Genomic DNA, 18,301 nt, shown 5'->3' with positions numbered 1-18,301 from the left:
CGTGGTGTACCTGTCCTGGGAGTGTTTGATGGGACAGTGTAGCGGGAGCTTTACTCTGTATCTAACCCGTGCTGTACCTGCCCTGGGAGTGTTTGCTGGGACAGTGTAGAGGGAGCTTTACTCTGTATCTAACCCCGTGCTGTACCTGCCCTGGGAGTGTTTGATGGGACAGTGTAGAGAGAGCTTTACTGTGTATCTACCCCATGCTGTCCCTGCCCTGGGAGTGTTTGATGGGACAGTGTAGAGGGAGCTTTACTCTGTATCTAACCCGTGCTGTACCTGCCCTGGGAGTGTTTGATGGGACAGTGTAGAGGGAGCTTTACTGTGTATCTAACCCGTGCTGTCCCTGCCCTGGGAGTGTTTGATGGGACAGTGTAGAGGGAGCTTTACTGTGTATCTAACCCGTGCTGTACCTGCCCTGGGAGTGTTTGATGGGACAGTGTAGAGGGAGCTTTACTGTGTATCTAACCCGTGCTGTACCTGCCCTGGGAGTGTTTGATGGGACAGTGTAGAGGGAGCTTTACTCTGTATCTAACCCGTGCTGTACCTGCCCTGGGAGTGTTTGATGGGACAGTGTAGAGGGAGCTTTACTGTGTATCTAACCCGTGCTGTCCCTGCCCTGGGAGTGTTTGATGGGACAGTGTAGAGGGAGCTTTACTGTGTATCTAACCCGTGCTGTACCTGCCCTGGGAGTGTTTGATGGGACAGTGTAGAGGGAGCTTTACTCTGTATCTAACCCGTGCTGTACCTGCCCTGGGAGTGTTTGATGGGACAGTGTAGAGGGAGCTTTACTGTGTATCTAACCCGTCCTGTACCTGCCCTGGGAGTGTTTGATGGGACAGTGTAGCGGGAGCTTTACTCTGTATCTAACCCCGTGCTGTACCTGCCCTGGGAGTGTTTGATGGGACAGTGTAGAGGGAGCTTTACTCTGTATCTAACCCGTGCTGTACCTGTCCTGGGAGTGTTTGATGGGACAGTGTAGAGGGAGCTTTACTCTGTATCTAACCCGTGCTGTACCTGCCCTGGGAGTGTTTGATGGGACAGTGTAGAGGGAGCTTTACTCTGTATCTAACCCGTGCTGTACCTGCCCTGGGAGTGTTTGATGGGACAGTGTAGAGGGAGCTTTACTCTGTATCTAACCCGTGCTGTACCTGCCCTGGGAGTGTTTGATGGGACAGTGTAGAGGGAGCTTTACTGTGTATCTAACCCGTGCTGTACCTGCCCTGGGAGTGTTTGATGGGACAGTGTACAGGGAGCTTTACTGTGTATCTAACCCGTGCTGTACCTGTCCTGGGAGTGTTTGATGGGACAGTGTAGAGGGAGCTTTACTCTGTATCTAACCCGTCCTGTACCTGTCCTGGGAGTGTTTGATGGGACAGTGTAGAGGGAGCTTTACTGTGTATCTAACCCGTGCTGTACCTGCCCTGGGAGTGTTTGATGGGACAGTGTACAGGGAGCTTTACTGTGTATCTAACCCGTGCTGTACCTGCCCTGGGAGTGTTTGATGGGACAGTGTCGAGGGAGCTTTACTCTGTATCTAACCCGTGCTGTACCTGCCCTGGGAGTGTTTGATGGGACAGTGTAGAGGGAGCTTTACTGTGTATCTAACCCGTGCGGTACCTGCCCTGGGAGTGTTTGATGGGACAGTGTAGAGGGAGCTTTACTCTGTATCTAACCCGTGCTGTACCTGTCCTGGGAGTGTTTGATGGGACAGTGTCGAGGGAGCTTTACTCTGTATCTAACCCGTGCTGTACCTGCCCTGGGAGTGTTTGATGGGACAGTGTAGAGGGAGCTTTACTGTGTATCTAACCCGTGCTGTACCTGCCCTGGGAGTGTTTGATGGGACAGTGTAGAGGGAGCATTACTGTGTATCTAACCCGTGCTGTCCCTGCCCTGGGAGTGTTTGATGGGACAGTGTAGAGGGAGCTTTACTCTGTATCTAACCCGTGCTGTCCCTGCCCTGGGAGTGTTTGATGGGACAGTGTAGAGGGAGCTTTACTGTGTATCTAACCCCGTGCTGTACCTGCCCTGGGAGTGTTTGATGGGACAGTGTAGAGGGAGCTTTACTCTGTATCTAACCCGTGCTGTATCTGCCCTGGGAGTGTTTGATGGGACAGTGTAGAGGGAGCTTTACTCTGTATCTAACCCGTGCTGTCCCTGCCCTGGGAGTGTTTGATGGGACAGTGTAGAGGGAGCTTTACTCTGTATCTAACCCGTGCTGTACCTGCCCTGGGAGTCTTTAATGGGACAGTGTAGAGGGAGATTTACTGTGTATCTAACCCGTGCTGTCCCTGCCCTGGGAGTGTTTGATGGGACAGTGTAGAGGGAGCTTTACTCTGTATCTAACCCGTGCTGTACCTGCCCTGGGAGTGTTTGATGGGACAGTGTAGAGGGAGCTTTACTCTGTATCTAACCCCGTGCTGTACCTGCCCTGGGAGTGTTTGATGGGACAGTGTAGAGGGAGCTTTACTCTGTATCTAACCCCGTGCTGTACCTGCCCTGGGAGTGTTTGATGGGACAGTGTAGAGGGAGCTTTACTCTGTATCTAACCCGTGCTGTACCTGCCCTGGGAGTGTTTGATGGGACAGTGTAGAGGGAGCTTTACTCTGTATCTAACCCGTGCTGTACCTGCCCTGGGAGTGTTTGATGGAACAGTGTACAGGGAGCTTTACTGTGTATCTAACCCGTGCTGTACCTGCCCTGGGAGTGTTTGATGGGACAGTGTAGAGGGAGCTTTACTGTGTATCTAACCCGTGCTGTACCTGCCCTGGGAGTGTTTGATGGGACAGTGTAGAGGGAGCTTTACTCTGTATCTAACCCGTGCTGTACCTGCCCTGGGAGTGTTTGATGGGACAGTGTAGAGGGAGCTTTACTCTGCATCTAACCCCATGCTGTACCTGCCCTGTGAGTGTTTGATGGGACAGTGTAGAGGGAGCTTTACTCTGCATCTAACCCCATGCTGTACCTGCCCTGTGAGTGTTTGATGGGACAGTGTAGAGGGAGCTTTACTCTGTATCTAACCCGTGCTGTACCTGCCCTAGGAGTGTTTGATGGGACAGTGTAGAGGGAGCTTTACTCTGTATCTAACCCATGCTGTACCTGCCCTGGGAGTGTTTGAGGAGAGAGTGTAGATCCGGCATTCTCAACTGGGGGTCCGTGGCCCCCTCGGGCTCCGCGAGAAGGTTTCAGGTGGCTCCCTGTCTCCACGACGCAGACAATTTAAAGTCTATTGAATGCCAATCCCCAAAGGTTACTGTATCCAGGGCAGCGAGTTTTACTTTCCACCCCAGAGTCACTGAACAACTCCACCACAGTATCACTTCAGACCCCGGCTCCGGCCCCGGCCCTGGTCCCGCACAGGACGTGGGGAACCAGAAACCACCACTGGGCCCCAGATGGTCATCGGTCTGCCGTGCTGTCATGGAGACGGTGTTCAGTCTCAGTGGGCGCGCTCTCTTCGGCTCGTTAGCGATGGACAAGAGGCGCAGCAAGAGCTGGTGCGGCCCAGCATCAACACCATCGGTCTGACCAGCACTCTACCAGCTTCAGAGACCCTTAACCAACCTCGCTAATAGCTTACTAATGGCCGTATAACTCGACCAACCTCAGTGACAGTTCCAACCTCATGATAATTAAGTAAGTAAAACAAAATTAACGATATGTTTAATTGTATAACTAATTATATACAGAAAAATACTTGTGTTGTGACGTAAGAAAACTACTAGGCACTTGGTCTAAGCGTTAAACAAAGCTTTAATCAACTCTTTTACAACATGGAGGTCTAGTTGTGTCCTTCACTAGTTCCTGTTAAGAATGTCCTGCGCAAGCTGGGCCCGTGCCCGAGTATTTATACTCTCCCTGGACAGCGCCACCCGCAGGCTGCTCAGTATATAAGTCTTTCTTTCATGAATGACTGATTCATGTCAGGTTGTGTTACAGTGGTCGGTGGAATTTTTATAATATGGGGGAGGGGGGGATCTCAGAAGCAGAAAAGTTGAGAAGTGCTGTTGTACAGTGAGCTGTCGTCTGAGATTGGCAGATTCATTCCTGAGCACCACGACTTTACACATGTAAATATTGTAATAAACCGAAGCGGCAGATCACTGCTCCTGTACCTGTCTCTGTGGGAACAACGGAGGGTTGTCATTCAATTCATCCACATCGACAGTGACCCAGCAGCTACTTGACAATCCTGTCAAATAAAATCGAACACATCCTCAAAGTTAGATTCTAGAACAGGCCCTTGTGTGAGCACCCGATATAGCGGCGTGTTATTGCAAGTCACCCTCGGGCAGTGAATAGACAAGCTCCCACATCACTAAGTTCAAGTGTCTGCTTGGCTCAGTTCGTGTGGTGAAGGTGCTCCCACAGTGCTGTTAGGGAGGGAGTTCCAGGATTTTGACCCAGTGACAATGAAGGATCGGCCGATATAGTTCCAAGTCAGGATGGTGTGTGACTTGGAGGGAAACTTGGAGGTGGTGGTGTTCCCATGCGCCTGCTGCCCTTGTCCTTCTAGGTGGAAGAGGTCGCGGGTTTGGGAGGTGCTGCCGAAGAAGCCTTGGCGAGTTGCTGCAGTGCATCTTGTAGATGGTACACACTGCAGCCACGGTGCACCGGTGGTGGAGGGAGTGAATGTTTAAGGTGGTGGATGGGGTGCCAATCAAGCGAGCTGCTTTGTCCTGGATGGTGTCGAGCTTCTTGAGTGTTGTTGGAGCTGCACTCATCCAGGCAAGTGGAGAGTATTCCATCACACTCCTGACTTGTGCCTTGTAGATGGTGGAAAGGCTTTTGGGAGTTAGGAGGTGAGTCACTCGCTGCAGAATACCCAGCCTCTGACCTGCTCTTGTAGCCATAGTATTTATGTGGCTGGTCCAGTTAAGTTTCTGGTCAATGGCGACCCCCAGGATGTCGATGGTAGGGGATTCGGCGATGGTAATGCCGTTGAATGTCAAGGGGAGGTGGTTAGTCTCTCGCTTGTTGGAGATAGTCATTGCCTGGCACTTGCGTGGCGCGAATGTTACCTGCCACTTATCAGCCCAAGCCTGAATGTTGTCCAGGTCTTGCTGCATGTGAGCGGGGACTGCTTCATTATCTGAGGAGCTGTGAATGGCACTGAACACAGTACAATCATCTGTAAACATCCCCATTTCTGACCTTTTGATGGAGGGAAGGTCATTGATGAAGCAGCTGAAGATGGTTGGGCCTAGGACACTGCCCTGAGGAACTCCTGCAGCGATATCCTGGGGCTGTGATGATTGAGCTCCATCACCACAACAATCTTTGTTTGTGCTAGATATGACTCCAGCCAGTGGAGAATATTCCCCCTGATTCCCATTGACTTCAATTTTACTAGGGCTCCTTGATGCCAGACTCGGTCAAGTGCTGCCTTGATACCAAGGACAGTCACTCTCACCTTACCTCTGGAAGTGATCCTGGCGGAACCCAAACTGAGCATCGGTGAGCAGGTTATTGGTGAGTAAGTGCCGCTTAATAGCACTCTAGACGACACCTTCCATCACTTTGCTGATGATTGAAAGTAGACTGATGGGGCGGTAAATGGCCAGATTGGATATGTTCTACTTTTTGCGAACAGGACACACCTGGGCAATTTTCCACTTTGTCGGGTAGATGCCAGTGTTGTAGCCGTACTGGAACAGCTTGGCTAGCGGCGCGGCTAGTTCAGCGCTACAGTCGGGATGTTGTTGGGGCCCAACTGATCTGTGCCGGTGTTTCTGCTCCACGCGAGCCTCCACCCACCCTACGTCATCTCACCCCATCAACATATCCTTCCATTCCTTTGCTGTATCCAGTGCGCTCAGCCATTTCTTGATCTCACGTGAAGTGAATCGAATTGGCTGAAGACTGGCTTCTGTGATGGTGGGGACCTCAGGAGGAGGCCGAGATGATCACATGAGGGTCAAAGGAATGGGAGGATATGTTGATTGGGTTAGATGAAGTAGGGTGGGTGGGGGCTCGTGTGGAAATGTAAACACTGGCACGGATCAGTTGGGCCGAATGGCCTGTTTCTGTGCTGTAAATTCTCGGTAATTCTATGGAACACTGCAGGTGTGATCGCTCCCTGTGTTGTCTTACCTCCTTCCTCTCCTGCGTGATCAGCTACCTCAATCTCCAGCTGGTACTTCATCGAGCTGTAGCCCGTCATGTCTCTGGCCAGTGTGATGGTCCCCTCGGCATCGACCGTGAACAGAGACTCACCGGGACCCCCAGGCTCCTGGCTACGGATTCGGAAGGAAAGATGCGCATTCTCAGTCAAGGGGTCGTCCTGATCTGCTGCCGTCAGGGTAACTACACGTGTACCTGGAAAAAGGGTGAGTAATTCACAGAATCATAGAATCATACCGCACAGAAGGAGGCCATTCAGCCCATCGTACCTGTGCTTGCTCTTTGAAAGAGCTCTCCAATTAGTCCCACTCCCCCCCCCCCCCGCCCTTTCCCCAGAGCCCTGCAAATTTTCCCCTTTTAGTATTTATCCAATTCCCTTTTGAAAGTTACTATTGAATCTGCTTCCACCGCCCTTTCAGGCAGCGCATTCCAGATCACAACAACTCGCTGCGTAAAAAACATTCTCCTCATCTCCCCTCTGGTTCTTTTCCTAATTACCTTAAATCTGTGTCCTCTGGTTACCGACCCTCCTGACACTGGAAACAGTTTCTCCTTATTTACTCCATCAAAACCCTTCATGATTTTGAACACCTCTATTAAATCTCCCCCTAACCTTCTCTGCTCTAAGGGGAACAATCCCAGCTTCTCCAGTCTCTCCATATAACTGAAGTCCCTCATCCCTGGCACCATTCTAGTAAATCTCCTCCGCACCCTCTCCAAGGTCTTGACATCCTTTCTAAAGTGCGATGCCCAGAATTGAACACAACACCCCAGCTGACATCTAACCAGTGATTTATAAAGGTTTAGCATCACTTCCTTGGTAATTATCCCACTTTCAAAATTTGAGCATAGGTCCGACAAGGCACGATCTGAACCAGTTCAAAAGCAAAATACTGTGCCAGGCTGTGCTGAGCTACATAACCCAAGGTTCCTCACACAGAGTTACAGAAACCCAGAAATAACCGGTGAGATTGGACAAATGGTCATTGCACACATGGGACAGTTACTGTCCACAGGCTAACGAGTCCATGCAAATCACAGACAGAGGTAAAAGAAAGAAAGTCTTGCATTTCAATAGCGCCTTTCATGTCCTCAGGGTGTCCCAAATCACTTTACAGCCAATGAATTACTTTTTGAAGTGTAGTCACTGTTGTAATGTAGGAAACGTGGCAGCACAGCAAGCCCCACAATCAGCAATGAGATAATGGCCCGATAATCTGTTTTAGTGACATTGATTGAGGGGTAAATATTGACCCAGGACACCGGGGAGAACTCCCCTGCTCTTTTTCAAAATAGTCTCATCTGAAAGACGGCACCTCCGACAGTGCAGCACTCCCTCAACACTGCACTGGGAGTGTCAGCCTAGATTCTTGTGCTCAAGTCTCAGGAGTGCGACTGTGAACTCACAGCCTTCTGACTCGGAGGCCAGAGTGCCACCATGTACTTCAGACAAATATCGCAAACACTTTCAGATGAGGCTTTAAGCCGAGGCCCCGTCTACTCTCTCAGGTGGACATAAAAGATCCCACGGCACTATTTCGAAGAAGAGCAGGGGAGTTCTCCCCGCAGTCCTGGGGCCAATATTTATCCCTCAATCAACATCACTAAAACAGATTATCTGGTCATTTATCACATTGCTGTTTGTGGGAGCTTGCTGTGCACAAATTGGCTGCCGCGTTTCCCACATTACAACAGTGACTACACTTCAAAAGTACTTGCACTTGCTTAAAAATCTGTTCCATTTCCTGCTTTTTTTCAGTTTTGATGAAAAAAAAGGGGGACCCCGAACTTCCGGTGGCCTGTCACTTTAATTCACCGCTACACTCCCACTCAGACCTCACCGTCCTCAGCCTCTTGCATTGTTCCACGGAAGCCCAGCGTAAGCTCGAGGAACAGCACCTCATCTTCCGATTAGGCACTTTACAGCCTTCTGGACTCAACATAGAGTTCAACAATTTCAGATCATAACCTCGGCCCCTATCATATATATATTTTTCATCCACACTTTTTGTCTGTGCCTTCTGTTCTTCTCTCCCACACAGCAGCTGTCTTTCATTCTGCCAGCGCAATTCACACTCCATCTCGAGCCATCCTTTGTTTCTTAACCTGTCCCATTACCATCTCCTCTCGCCTTGAATATCTCTTAGGGGTCGATTTTCATTGACCCGTGGAGTCGGGATTGGAGGCGTGCGGAGGGGTTAAAGTCCCGAATTCGGGGGTCCCGACACCATCCCGCCCCCAACCCGCCCCCATGTAAGTTTCAAAGGAGGTGGGTACCCGCCCCGCACTGGGACCCGCCTACCCGAGGCGGGAAGGGATTAGTGCCAATTAACTGTCTGTTAACAGGTAGTTAACAGGCAGTTTTTAGCCTAATCCCTATTTTAAAGCTTGAAGTGTGGGATTCCCGACGGCTCCAAACCACGCCAAGTTAGAGGAGTCGGGCCGTCGGGTTGAAGGACTTGGAGGGGTCGAGATGTCGGTGTTCAAGTGAGTGATGGGTGCATGAGTGCAAAGGTAAGTGTGTTTGGTGTGTCTAAAGTGTGTAAAGAAGTTTAAATTACCTGTACTTACCTTTTCAGCCTTCCTTCCTCTAGGTTTCGGGAGTCCATCATCTGACCGGCACAGAAAGCAGAATGGCTGCGAACTGTCAAAAGTGACAGCCTTCAGCTTTCTGTGCCGGTGAGATTTCTAACTGAGTCTGTGTAGAAGGACTCAGGTTAGAAGTAAGACTGTCAGTGTTTGACAGCTTCAAACAGCTGTGAAACACTGATATTTCATCTGTCAAAACGCCTTGACAGATGAAATTTCAGTCTGTGACATCACCTGTTGCCGGGTGGGTCGCTGGGCGGGCTCAACAAGGTCAATCAAGTTAAAATCGCGTGGATTGGCCGCATCTCGATGGAGGCGGGACGACAACCCCGAAAGTTGTAGTCCCGCCTCCTTCCCGACTTCTCTCCCGCCTTCCATCCTATCACAGACCTTCCCTTTTGTTCTTTCATCCCCTCCCCCCTTTCCCAGCCCCTACACTTGCTTAAAAATCTGTTCCATTTCCTGCTTTTTTCCAGTTCTGACGAAAGGTCATCGACCTGAAACGTTAACTCTGTTTCTCTCTTCACAGATGCTGCCTGACCTGCTGAGTATCTCCAGCATTTTCTGTTTTTATTTCAAAAGTATTTCATTGGCTGTAAACCGCTTTGGGACGTCTTGGGGTCGTGAAAGGTGCTGTAGAAATACAAGTCTCTCTTTACGCTCTGATTCTTAACTTAAATGAAATATTTAAATGGTTTGTGTGAAAATATCGCACTCCCAACTCTCTCTACCCCTCTCCCTCACCCACTAACAATTTTCATCCTTCTGTCACTGCTACGGGACAACCCCACCTGGTAACTCAGCTAGGTACCCATTCTTCACCTGTGAGCTTAGACCGTGAGTGTTGGTGAGGGGACTATCACCAGCCCAGTCCTGTCCCGGCCCACTGTCCAACCAGGGGAGGCATCACAGAAAAAAGGAAGACTTGCATTTCTACAGCACCTTTCACGACCACCGGACGTCCCAAAGTGCTTTACAGCCAATGAAGTACTTTTGAAGTGCAGTCACTGTTGTAATGTGGGAAATGCGACAGCCAATTTGCGCACAGCAAGATCCCACAAGGCGCTGTATAAATGCGAGCTTTTCTTTCCTTTTCCTCTCACGAGCTCCCTGTTGTGTTTATTATGGCGCGAACATTCCCCCCCTCCGCATCGAGCCAGTCATCTGCCGCTGCACCTTTGACCTCTCGTTCTTGGACCGTTGCCTGGTAACGCTCGGGGGAACACACGGGCGCGTTGTCATTTTCATCCGTGACCGTCACTCCCAGCTCCAGCGGCTCGTCGTAGCGCTCGCCGTCATAATCCACCGCAGATATCAGCATCAGGTACTAAAGCGGGAGAGGGCCACAGCTTTAACCCACCAGCGATATTTCACTCCTCACACACACACACGCGACATCCGCGATAAACCTCGCTGGGAAAATATTCCAGGGTTTTAAATAACATCATTCCCTCCATTTTGCTCTCTGTTTCCCCGACGGAGCTGACTGGGGGGCCCGATCCCCTCACCCAAGTGGTCAACCTTCACTGACGAGGATGTTGACAGGCTGTTCAACTGTGACAGACGTCACAGTCCAGCCGGTCCTGTCCTCGGGAGACCTCTGACCGTATACACTATCTGGGGGGCGGGTGGTGACGTTACTGGATAGAAACTTACAGCACAGGAGGAGGCCATTCGGCCCGTCGTGCCTGTGCTGGCTCTGTGAAGGAGCGATTGTGCTCAGTCCCACACACCCGCTCTTTGTCCGTCACCCTGCGAGTTCCTCATCCTCCAGAACCCGTCCAACTCCCTTTAATATTATTGATGGGATCAGCTTCCACCACCTTTTCAGGTCGAGCGTTCCCGATCCCCACAACTCTCCGAGTGACAACATTTCTCCTCATCTCCCCTCGAGCTCTTTAGCCAATGATTTTGAATCGATGACCTCTGGTTATTGACCCACTCACCAGAGGGAATAGTTTTTCTCTCTCTGCTCCATCAAAACCTCTCATCATCTTGAAAACCTCCATGAGGTCACCTCTTAACCTTCTCTGTTCCAAGGAGAATAATCCTAACTTTTCCAAACTCTCCTCATATCTGAAGTCCCTCGTCCCTGGTAACATCCTGGTAAACCTCCTCTGCACCCTCTCCAAGGCCTTGACATCTTTCCTGAAATGTGGGGCCCAGAATTGTCAACAATACTGCAGGATGCTGATCAGGAGCAGGAACGCTGCCACCCCAGGTGTGAAGAGGCCCACCGAGGCACCATATTGGCAATCCAGCCCTGGGTGAGGCTATGCAAATACGGGTCAAACCTAATTTAGCACTTGTGCTCTTGGACACGGATTAGCTCAGGGACAGGAAGCAGAGAGTAGTGGTGAACGGTTGTTTTTCTGACTGGAGGGAGTGTACACTGGTCCCCCACTCCCCCCCCCAGAATCAGTGTTGGGACCACTGCTCCTTTTGATATATATTAATGACATGGACTTGGGTATACAGGGCATAATTTCAAAGATTACAGATGACACGAAACTCGGAAATGTAGCTAACCATGAGGAGGATAGTAAGAGACTTCAGCGGACACAGAGAGACTGGTGAAATGGGCAGACACATACATGGCAGATGAAATTGAACGCAGAGAAGTGATTTATTTTGGTAGGAGCTTTAGGGACGATGTCAAGAGAGGGTACAGAGGAGATTTGCTACAATGGTACCAGGGATCAAAGACTTCAGTTGCGTGGAGAGACGAGAGAAACTGGGGTTGTTCTCCTCAGAGCAGAAAAGGTAAAGGGGAGATTTGATAGAGGTGTTCAAAATCGTGAAGGGTTTTGAAAGAGTAGCTAGGTGAAACTGTTTCCAGTGGCAGAAGGGTCGTTAACCAAAGGACACAGATTTAAGGTAATTGGGAAAAAAACCAGAGGGGGAGATGAGGAGAATGTTTTTTCCGCAGCGAGTTGTTGTGATCGGGAATGCGCTGCCTGAAAGGGCGATGGAAGCAGATTCAACTTTCAAAAGGGAATTGGATAAATACTTGAAAAAGAAAAATGTATAGGGCTGTGGTGAAAGAAGGGAGGAGTGGGACTAATTGGAGAGCACTTTCAAAGAGCTGGCACAGGCACGATGGGCCGAATGGCCTCCTTCTGTGCTGTATTTTTAAAAATTAATTCACAGGATGTGGACGTCGCTGGCAAGGCCAGTATTTATTGCCCATCCCTAGTTGCCCTTGAGAAGGTGGTGGTGAGCCGCCTTCTTGAACTGCTGCAGTCCGTGTGGTGAAGGTGCTCCCACAGTGCTGTTAGGGAGGGAGTTCCAGGATTTTGACCCAGCGACGATGAAGGGATGGCCGATATATTTCCAAGTCAGGATGGTGTGTGACTTGGAGGGGAACTTGGAGGTGATGGTGTTCCCAGGTGCCTGCTGCCCTTGTCCTTCTAGGTGGAAGAGGTCGCGGGTTTGGGAGGTGCTGCTGAAGAAGCCTTGGTGAGTTGCTGCAGTGCATCTTGTAGATGGTACACACTGCAGTCACGGTGCGCCGGTGGTGGAGGGAGTGAATGTTTAAGGTGGTGGATGGAGTGCCAATCAAGTGGGCTGCTTTGTCCTGGATGGTGTCGAGCTTCTTGAGTGTTGTTGGAGCTGTACTCATCCAGGCAAGTGGAGAGTATTCCATCACACTCCTTACTTGTGCCTTGTAGATGGTGGAAAGGCTTTGGGGAGTCAGGAGGTGAGACACTCGCCACAGAATACCTAGCCTCTGACCTGCTCTTGTAGCCACAGTATTTATGTGGCTGGTCCAGTTAAGTTTCTGGTCAATGGTGACCCCCCAGGATGTTGATGGTGGGGGATTCGGTGATGGTAATGCCATTGAATGTCAAGTGGCAGTGGTTAGACTCTCTTGTTGGAGATGGTATTTGCCTGGCACTTTTGTGGTGCGAATGTTACTTGCCACTTATCAGCCCAAACCTGAATGTTGTCCAGGTCTTGTTGCATGCGGGCATGGACAGCTTCATTGTCTGAGGAGTTGTGAATAGCACTGAACACTGTGCAGTCATCAGTGAACATCCCCATTTCTGACCTTATGATGGAGGGAAAGTCATTGATGAAGCAGCTGAAGATGGTTGGGCCGAGGACACTGCCCTGGGGAACTCCTGCAGCGATGTCCTGGGGCTGTGATGATTGAACTCCAACAACCACAACCATCTTCCTTTGTGCTAGGTGTGACTCCAGCCAGTGGAATCCCCCTGATTCTTGTATCATTCAATGATTCTGTGATTCTATAGTTTACCTCTGCTTCTCGCTCCCGGTCCAAAGGTTGGGTTAGATAGATGCGGCCCTCTCCATCGATGATAAAAGGTCCCTCGGGATAGGGTGGCTTAGCCTCCAGCCTGTAATTCACTCGATCGTTGTTCCATTGAACCTATGACGCCAGGAGCCAATCAGCCAGTGAGAAGTTTCAACCATATCAAAAAACTGTAGCACAACCTTTCACCTCTCGTCCTCGGAACTGTTGCCTGGTAACTCCCGGGAGAACGCACGGGTGCATTGTGACACAGGTGTCAGCGGGTCGCACTCTCTCACCCCTGAGTCAGAAGGTCATGGGTTCAAGTCCCACTCCAGAGACTTGAGCACAAAGATCCAGGCTGACACTCCCAGTGAGGGAGTGCTGCACTGCCGGAGGTGCCGTCTTTCAGATGAGACGTTAAACCGTGGCCCTGTCTGCTCTCTCAGGTAAATGATCCCATGGCCACTATTCAAAAAGAGCAGGGGCGTTCTCCCTGGTGTCTTGGCCAATATTTATCCCTCAATCAACATCACTAAAACAGATTATCAGGTCATTATCACATTGCTGTTTGTGGGAGCTTGCTGTGGGCAAATTGGCTGCCGCATTTCCTACATTATAACAGTGACTACACTTCAAAAAGTACTTCATTGGCTGTAAAGCACTTTGGGGCGTCCTGAGGTTGTGAAAGGCGCGATAGAAATGTAAGTTCTTTCATTCTTTCATCTCTGGGACCTCTAACCCCAGACTGAACTCCAACGCAGTGGTTCCAAGCCAGCCCAGATGGTTAGGATGAAAGTGTCCTCTCTCTGATGGGGAAACTGGGAGGTGCAGTAGGTTAACACACTGTCCTGTCACCATTGGGAACACGGTGCGAGCTCAGCCCAGACTGGTGAGTGTCTCCTCTCTCTGATGGGTGTAAGGGGCTTAGACAACGTGAGTTTGGGCGTTTTTTAGGGGGTGAGATTGTGTCCTCAAATTGAGACTGCCCCAAAGACGCAAAGAGAGATACAAGAAATACAAAATGGGAGCCAAAAGAAAGACTTGCATTTCTATAGCGCCTTTCACAACCTCAGGACGTCCCAAAATTTTTAACAGCCAATGAAGTACTTTTTGAAGTGTGGTCACTGTTGTAATGTAGGAAACGCGGCAGCCAATTTGCACACAGCAAGCTCCCACAAACAGCAATGTGACAATGACCAGTTAATCTGTTTTAGTGATGTTGATTGAGGGATAAATATTGGCCCCAGGACACGGGGAGAACTTCCTGCTCTTCTTTGAAATAGTGACCGTGGGATCTTTTACATAGAAACATAATAGAAACATAGAAGATAGGAGCAGGAGTAGGCCATTCGGCCCTTCGAGCCTGCTCCGCCATTCAACGAGATCATGGCTGATCATCCAAACCCTAGCACCCGGTCCCTACACCGACAGCCATCCCACCCAAGCCCTATCCCCGTAACCCTGTAACCCCACGTATTTAATCCCCCCTAACACTAAGGGTCAATTTTTATCATGGCCAATCAACCTAACCCACACATCTTTGGGCTGTGGGAGGAAACCGGAGCACCCGGAGAAAACCCACGCAAACATCCACCTGAGAGAGCAGACGGGGCCTCGGTTTAATGTCTCATCTGAAAGACGGCACCTCTGATAGTGCAGCACTCCCTCAGCACTGCACTGGGAGTGTCAGCCTGGACTATGGGCTCAAGTCTCTGGAGTGGGACTTAAACCCACGACCGTCTGACTCAGAGGCGAGAGTGCCACCCACTGAGCCCAGGCCGAGACCTCCATGGCGGTTTGATACAACTGAGGGTCTCGCTCGGCCAGTTCAGAGGGCAGTCAAGAGTATAGGCCAGACCGGGTAAGGACGGCAGGTTTCCATCACTGAAGGACATCAGTGAGCCAGTTGGGTTTTTATGACAATTCGGCAGCTTCATGGTCACTTTTACTGATCCCAGCATTTTTATTTCCAGATTTTATGACCTGAATTAAAATTCTCAAACTGTCTGGTGGGGCTTGAACTCATGTTCTCTGGATTACTAGCCCAGGCCTCTGGATTAATAATCCAATATCATAAACACTACACCACGCATTTGGAGCCAAGTGGGATGAACCTCAAATCCCATGGTCACCTCTCCAGGTCCCATCAAACAGGCAGGCTGGTCAACCAACACTCCCCCCATCCCCCACCCCACCCCCCCACCCCCGCCACCCCCCACCCCTCGATTACTACAGGCCTGTTTGGCTCCAGGGTTGAACAGGCAAGGATACTACAGAGAATCAACTCGGTACCAATCTTCTGTGGGCAGGCGAGAGAGGGAGAGAGAGAGTGGAGGAGAGAGGAGAGCGCGAAGGAGATAATGGAGGAGAGAATGGAGGAGAGAGTGAAGGAGAGAATGGAGGAGAGAATGGAGTAGAGAGTGAAGAGGAAGGAGGAGAGAGAGCAAAGGAAAGAGTGGAGGAGAGAATGGAGGAGAGAGGGAAGAGGACGGAGGAGAGAGAGAGCGAGGAGGAGAGAGGAGAAAGGAGAGAGTGAAGGAGAGAGGAGAGAGCGAAGGAGAGAATGAAGAAGAGAGTGGAGGAGAAAATGGAGAAGAGAGAGAATGGAGGAGAGAGGGAGAGGAGAGAAGGAAGAGGGAGAGGAAGAGAGAGGAGAAAATGGAGAGAGTGAAGAGGGAGTGAGTGAGAGAGAGTGTGACAGAACAAAAAATCAAGAGACAGACAGACAGACAATGCCACATGTTTGGACAGAGTGGGAGGCGGGGGTAGTGGTAAGGACTGAAGTGGCAAGGGAGCAGAGAGAGATGGTTAGATGGCCGCAGGCTGCAGCCTTAGCTGGAGTCAGGGGAAACTCCAAGTGTTTATAAAACACAAATACCAGAACATTGAGACAAGCGTCTCTGTAAAGCAGGCCTTGCCTCTACAGCCACAGTAACAAACCCTGGAAAGGAAAAATTCCATCGCTGATCGATGCTCGCTCGTCAAACCAGCAAATAACTATACCGTCTCTGTCTAGAAAAAGAAATATTTTATTGAATTTTCTGTCCAGAATTAGCTCAGCTTCTCTCCTTTCCGCCGGTCGGTTCTATATTTAACCGCAGTTCGATATCCCTCAGGTTTTGTTTCAGTAAACAGCAAAAAAAAGTCATGACTAAAAAATAGCAGCTGCTGTGACTCATGTCGGAGTCCTTTATATCCCTTCAACCCCCCACCCCCACCCCCTCTCCCCTCCCCACCTGGCTGTCTGACTCCGCACTTCTCCACTCCCCGACCTCCTCCCTCCAACTGGTTTCTAGCAGCTCAGCAAGTCCCTCCACAACATGTCCCCTGTGACCCAGTGCCACGCAAACAATTGGAAGATGAGGGAAAGGTCATTCGGCACCCCCCGCCAACCCCCAGCTTGTCCCTTTCTTGGACTAATCAAACCGCACCCTCTCCTTCCCCTACCTTCTCGCCATGTCTCTCAGCCCCGATCTATCTCCAGCACCACATCTAGTTCCCCTTTAATAATTTTAAATCTGAAATCACTAGATTTTTCCTAGGCAAGACTATTAATGGTTATGACACCAAGGGCAAATGGAGTTACAGATACATTTCAGCCGTGATCTAATTGAATGGCGGAACAGGTTCGAGGGGCTGAATGGGCTCCTCCTGTTCCTATGTTTAACCCCATGTACACTGTCCACTTCAATATCCTCCCCTTGTAATTTATTCCACAACTCGATTACCCTTTGCCTGATAAAGTTCTCTCTTGACCTCCCTTATACTTCTAACTACGGTGTCAGCCGTGGCTCAGTGGGTAGCACTCTCTCACCTCTGAGTCAGAAGGTCGTGGGTTCAAGTCCCACTCCAAGAGACTTGAGCCCATAACCTAGGCTGACACCCCCAGTGCAGTACCGAGGGAGGGCTGCACTGTTGGAGGTGCCATCTTTCAGATGAGACATTAAACCGAGGCCCTGTCTGCCCTTTCAGAAAGCTGTAAAAGATCCCATGACCCTACTCAAAAGGAGAGCAGCAGAGTTCTCCCCGGTGTCCTGGCCAAAATTTATCCCTCAACCAACATCACTAAAAACAGATTATCTGGTCATTATCACATTGCTTTTTGTGGGAGCTTGCTGTGCGGCAATTGGCTGCTGCGTTTCCTACATTACAACAGTGGCCGCACTTCAAAAAGTATTTCATTGGCTGTAAAATGCTTTGGGACATCCTGAGGTTGTGAAAGGCGCTATAGAAATGCAATTTGTTTTTTTATTAACTTCCTCATTTTTAACTTCTGTCCCTTTGGATTTGTCCTTGTGAACCATGCAAGCATGCAGGCGCAGCAGGCGGTTAAGAAGGCAAATGGTATGTTGGCCTTCGTAGCGAGAGGGTTCGAGTACAGGAACAAGGATGTCTTCCTGCAGTTGTACAGGGCCTTGGTGAGACCACACCTTGAATATTGCGTGCGGTTTTGGTCGCCTTATCTGAGGAAGGATGTTCTTGCCATGGAGGGAGTGCAGCGAAGATTCACCAGGCTGATACCTGGGATGGCAGGAATGACGTATGAGGAGAGATTGAGTCGATTGGGCTTATATTCGCTGGAGTTTAGAAGAATGAGAGGGGCTTTCATTGAAACTTATAAAATTCTAACAGGACTGGACAGACTTGATGCAGGAAGGATGTTCCCGATGGTGGGGGAGTCCAGAACCAGGGGTCACAGTCTAAGGATAAGGGGTAGGCCATTTAGGACAGAGATGAGGAGGAATTTCTTCACTCAGAGAGTGGTGAACCTGTGGAATTCTCTACCACACAAGGCAGTTGAGGCCAATTCATTAAATATATTCAAGAAGGAGTTAGATATATTTCTTAAGGCTAAAGGGATCAAGGGATATGGGGAGAAAGCAGGGACAGGGTACTGAATTTGGATGATCAGCCATGATCTCATTAAATGGCGGAGCAGGCTCGAGGGGCCGAATGGCCTACTCCTGCTCCTATCTTCTATGTTTCTATGTTTCTATGTTTCTATAACCCCAACCACCGGTCAACTCAAAATATATTTTCCAATGAAAACAATTGCAACTCCCTTAACCTGTTCTCAAACCTTCAATTCCTGATATTTATAATCATTTATGGCCACCTCTGTTCTCTCTCATGGGCAATAATCCTCATCTCACGATTAGACTAGACTAGTGTATATTCCCTTGAGTATAGAAGATTAAGTGGTGATCTAATTGAGGTGTTTAAGATGATTAAAAGGAGTTGATAGGGTAGAGAGAGAGAGAGAAACTATTTCCTCTGGTGGGGGGGGGGGGGGGGGGGGTGGAGTCCAGAACAAGGGGGCAGAACCTTAAA

General features: G+C 49.9%; 1 protein-coding gene across 1 annotated transcript in view; it reads right to left on the bottom strand.

Annotated features, from left to right (window-relative positions):
- cdh16 (cadherin 16, KSP-cadherin) overlaps positions 1-18,301 on the bottom strand; it is a 112,606-nt gene that overhangs the window by 53,628 nt on the left and 40,677 nt on the right. Inside the window, exons 7-10 of the mRNA XM_085989538.1 lie at positions 12,974-13,105; positions 9,889-10,039; positions 6,094-6,318; positions 4,116-4,192 (exon numbers count right to left, since the gene is read on the bottom strand). Coding sequence (XP_085845664.1) covers positions 4,116-4,192; positions 6,094-6,318; positions 9,889-10,039; positions 12,974-13,105 — 585 coding nt within the window. The remainder of the gene's footprint in view (positions 1-4,115; positions 4,193-6,093; positions 6,319-9,888; positions 10,040-12,973; positions 13,106-18,301) is intronic.

This window comes from Somniosus microcephalus, chromosome 6 (assembly GCF_052327205.1).
Source record: "Somniosus microcephalus isolate GS21.2 chromosome 6, FLI_Smic_1.0, whole genome shotgun sequence".
NCBI lineage: Eukaryota > Metazoa > Chordata > Chondrichthyes > Squaliformes > Somniosidae > Somniosus > Somniosus microcephalus.
This window is presented reverse-complemented; position numbering and strand designations above follow the sequence as displayed.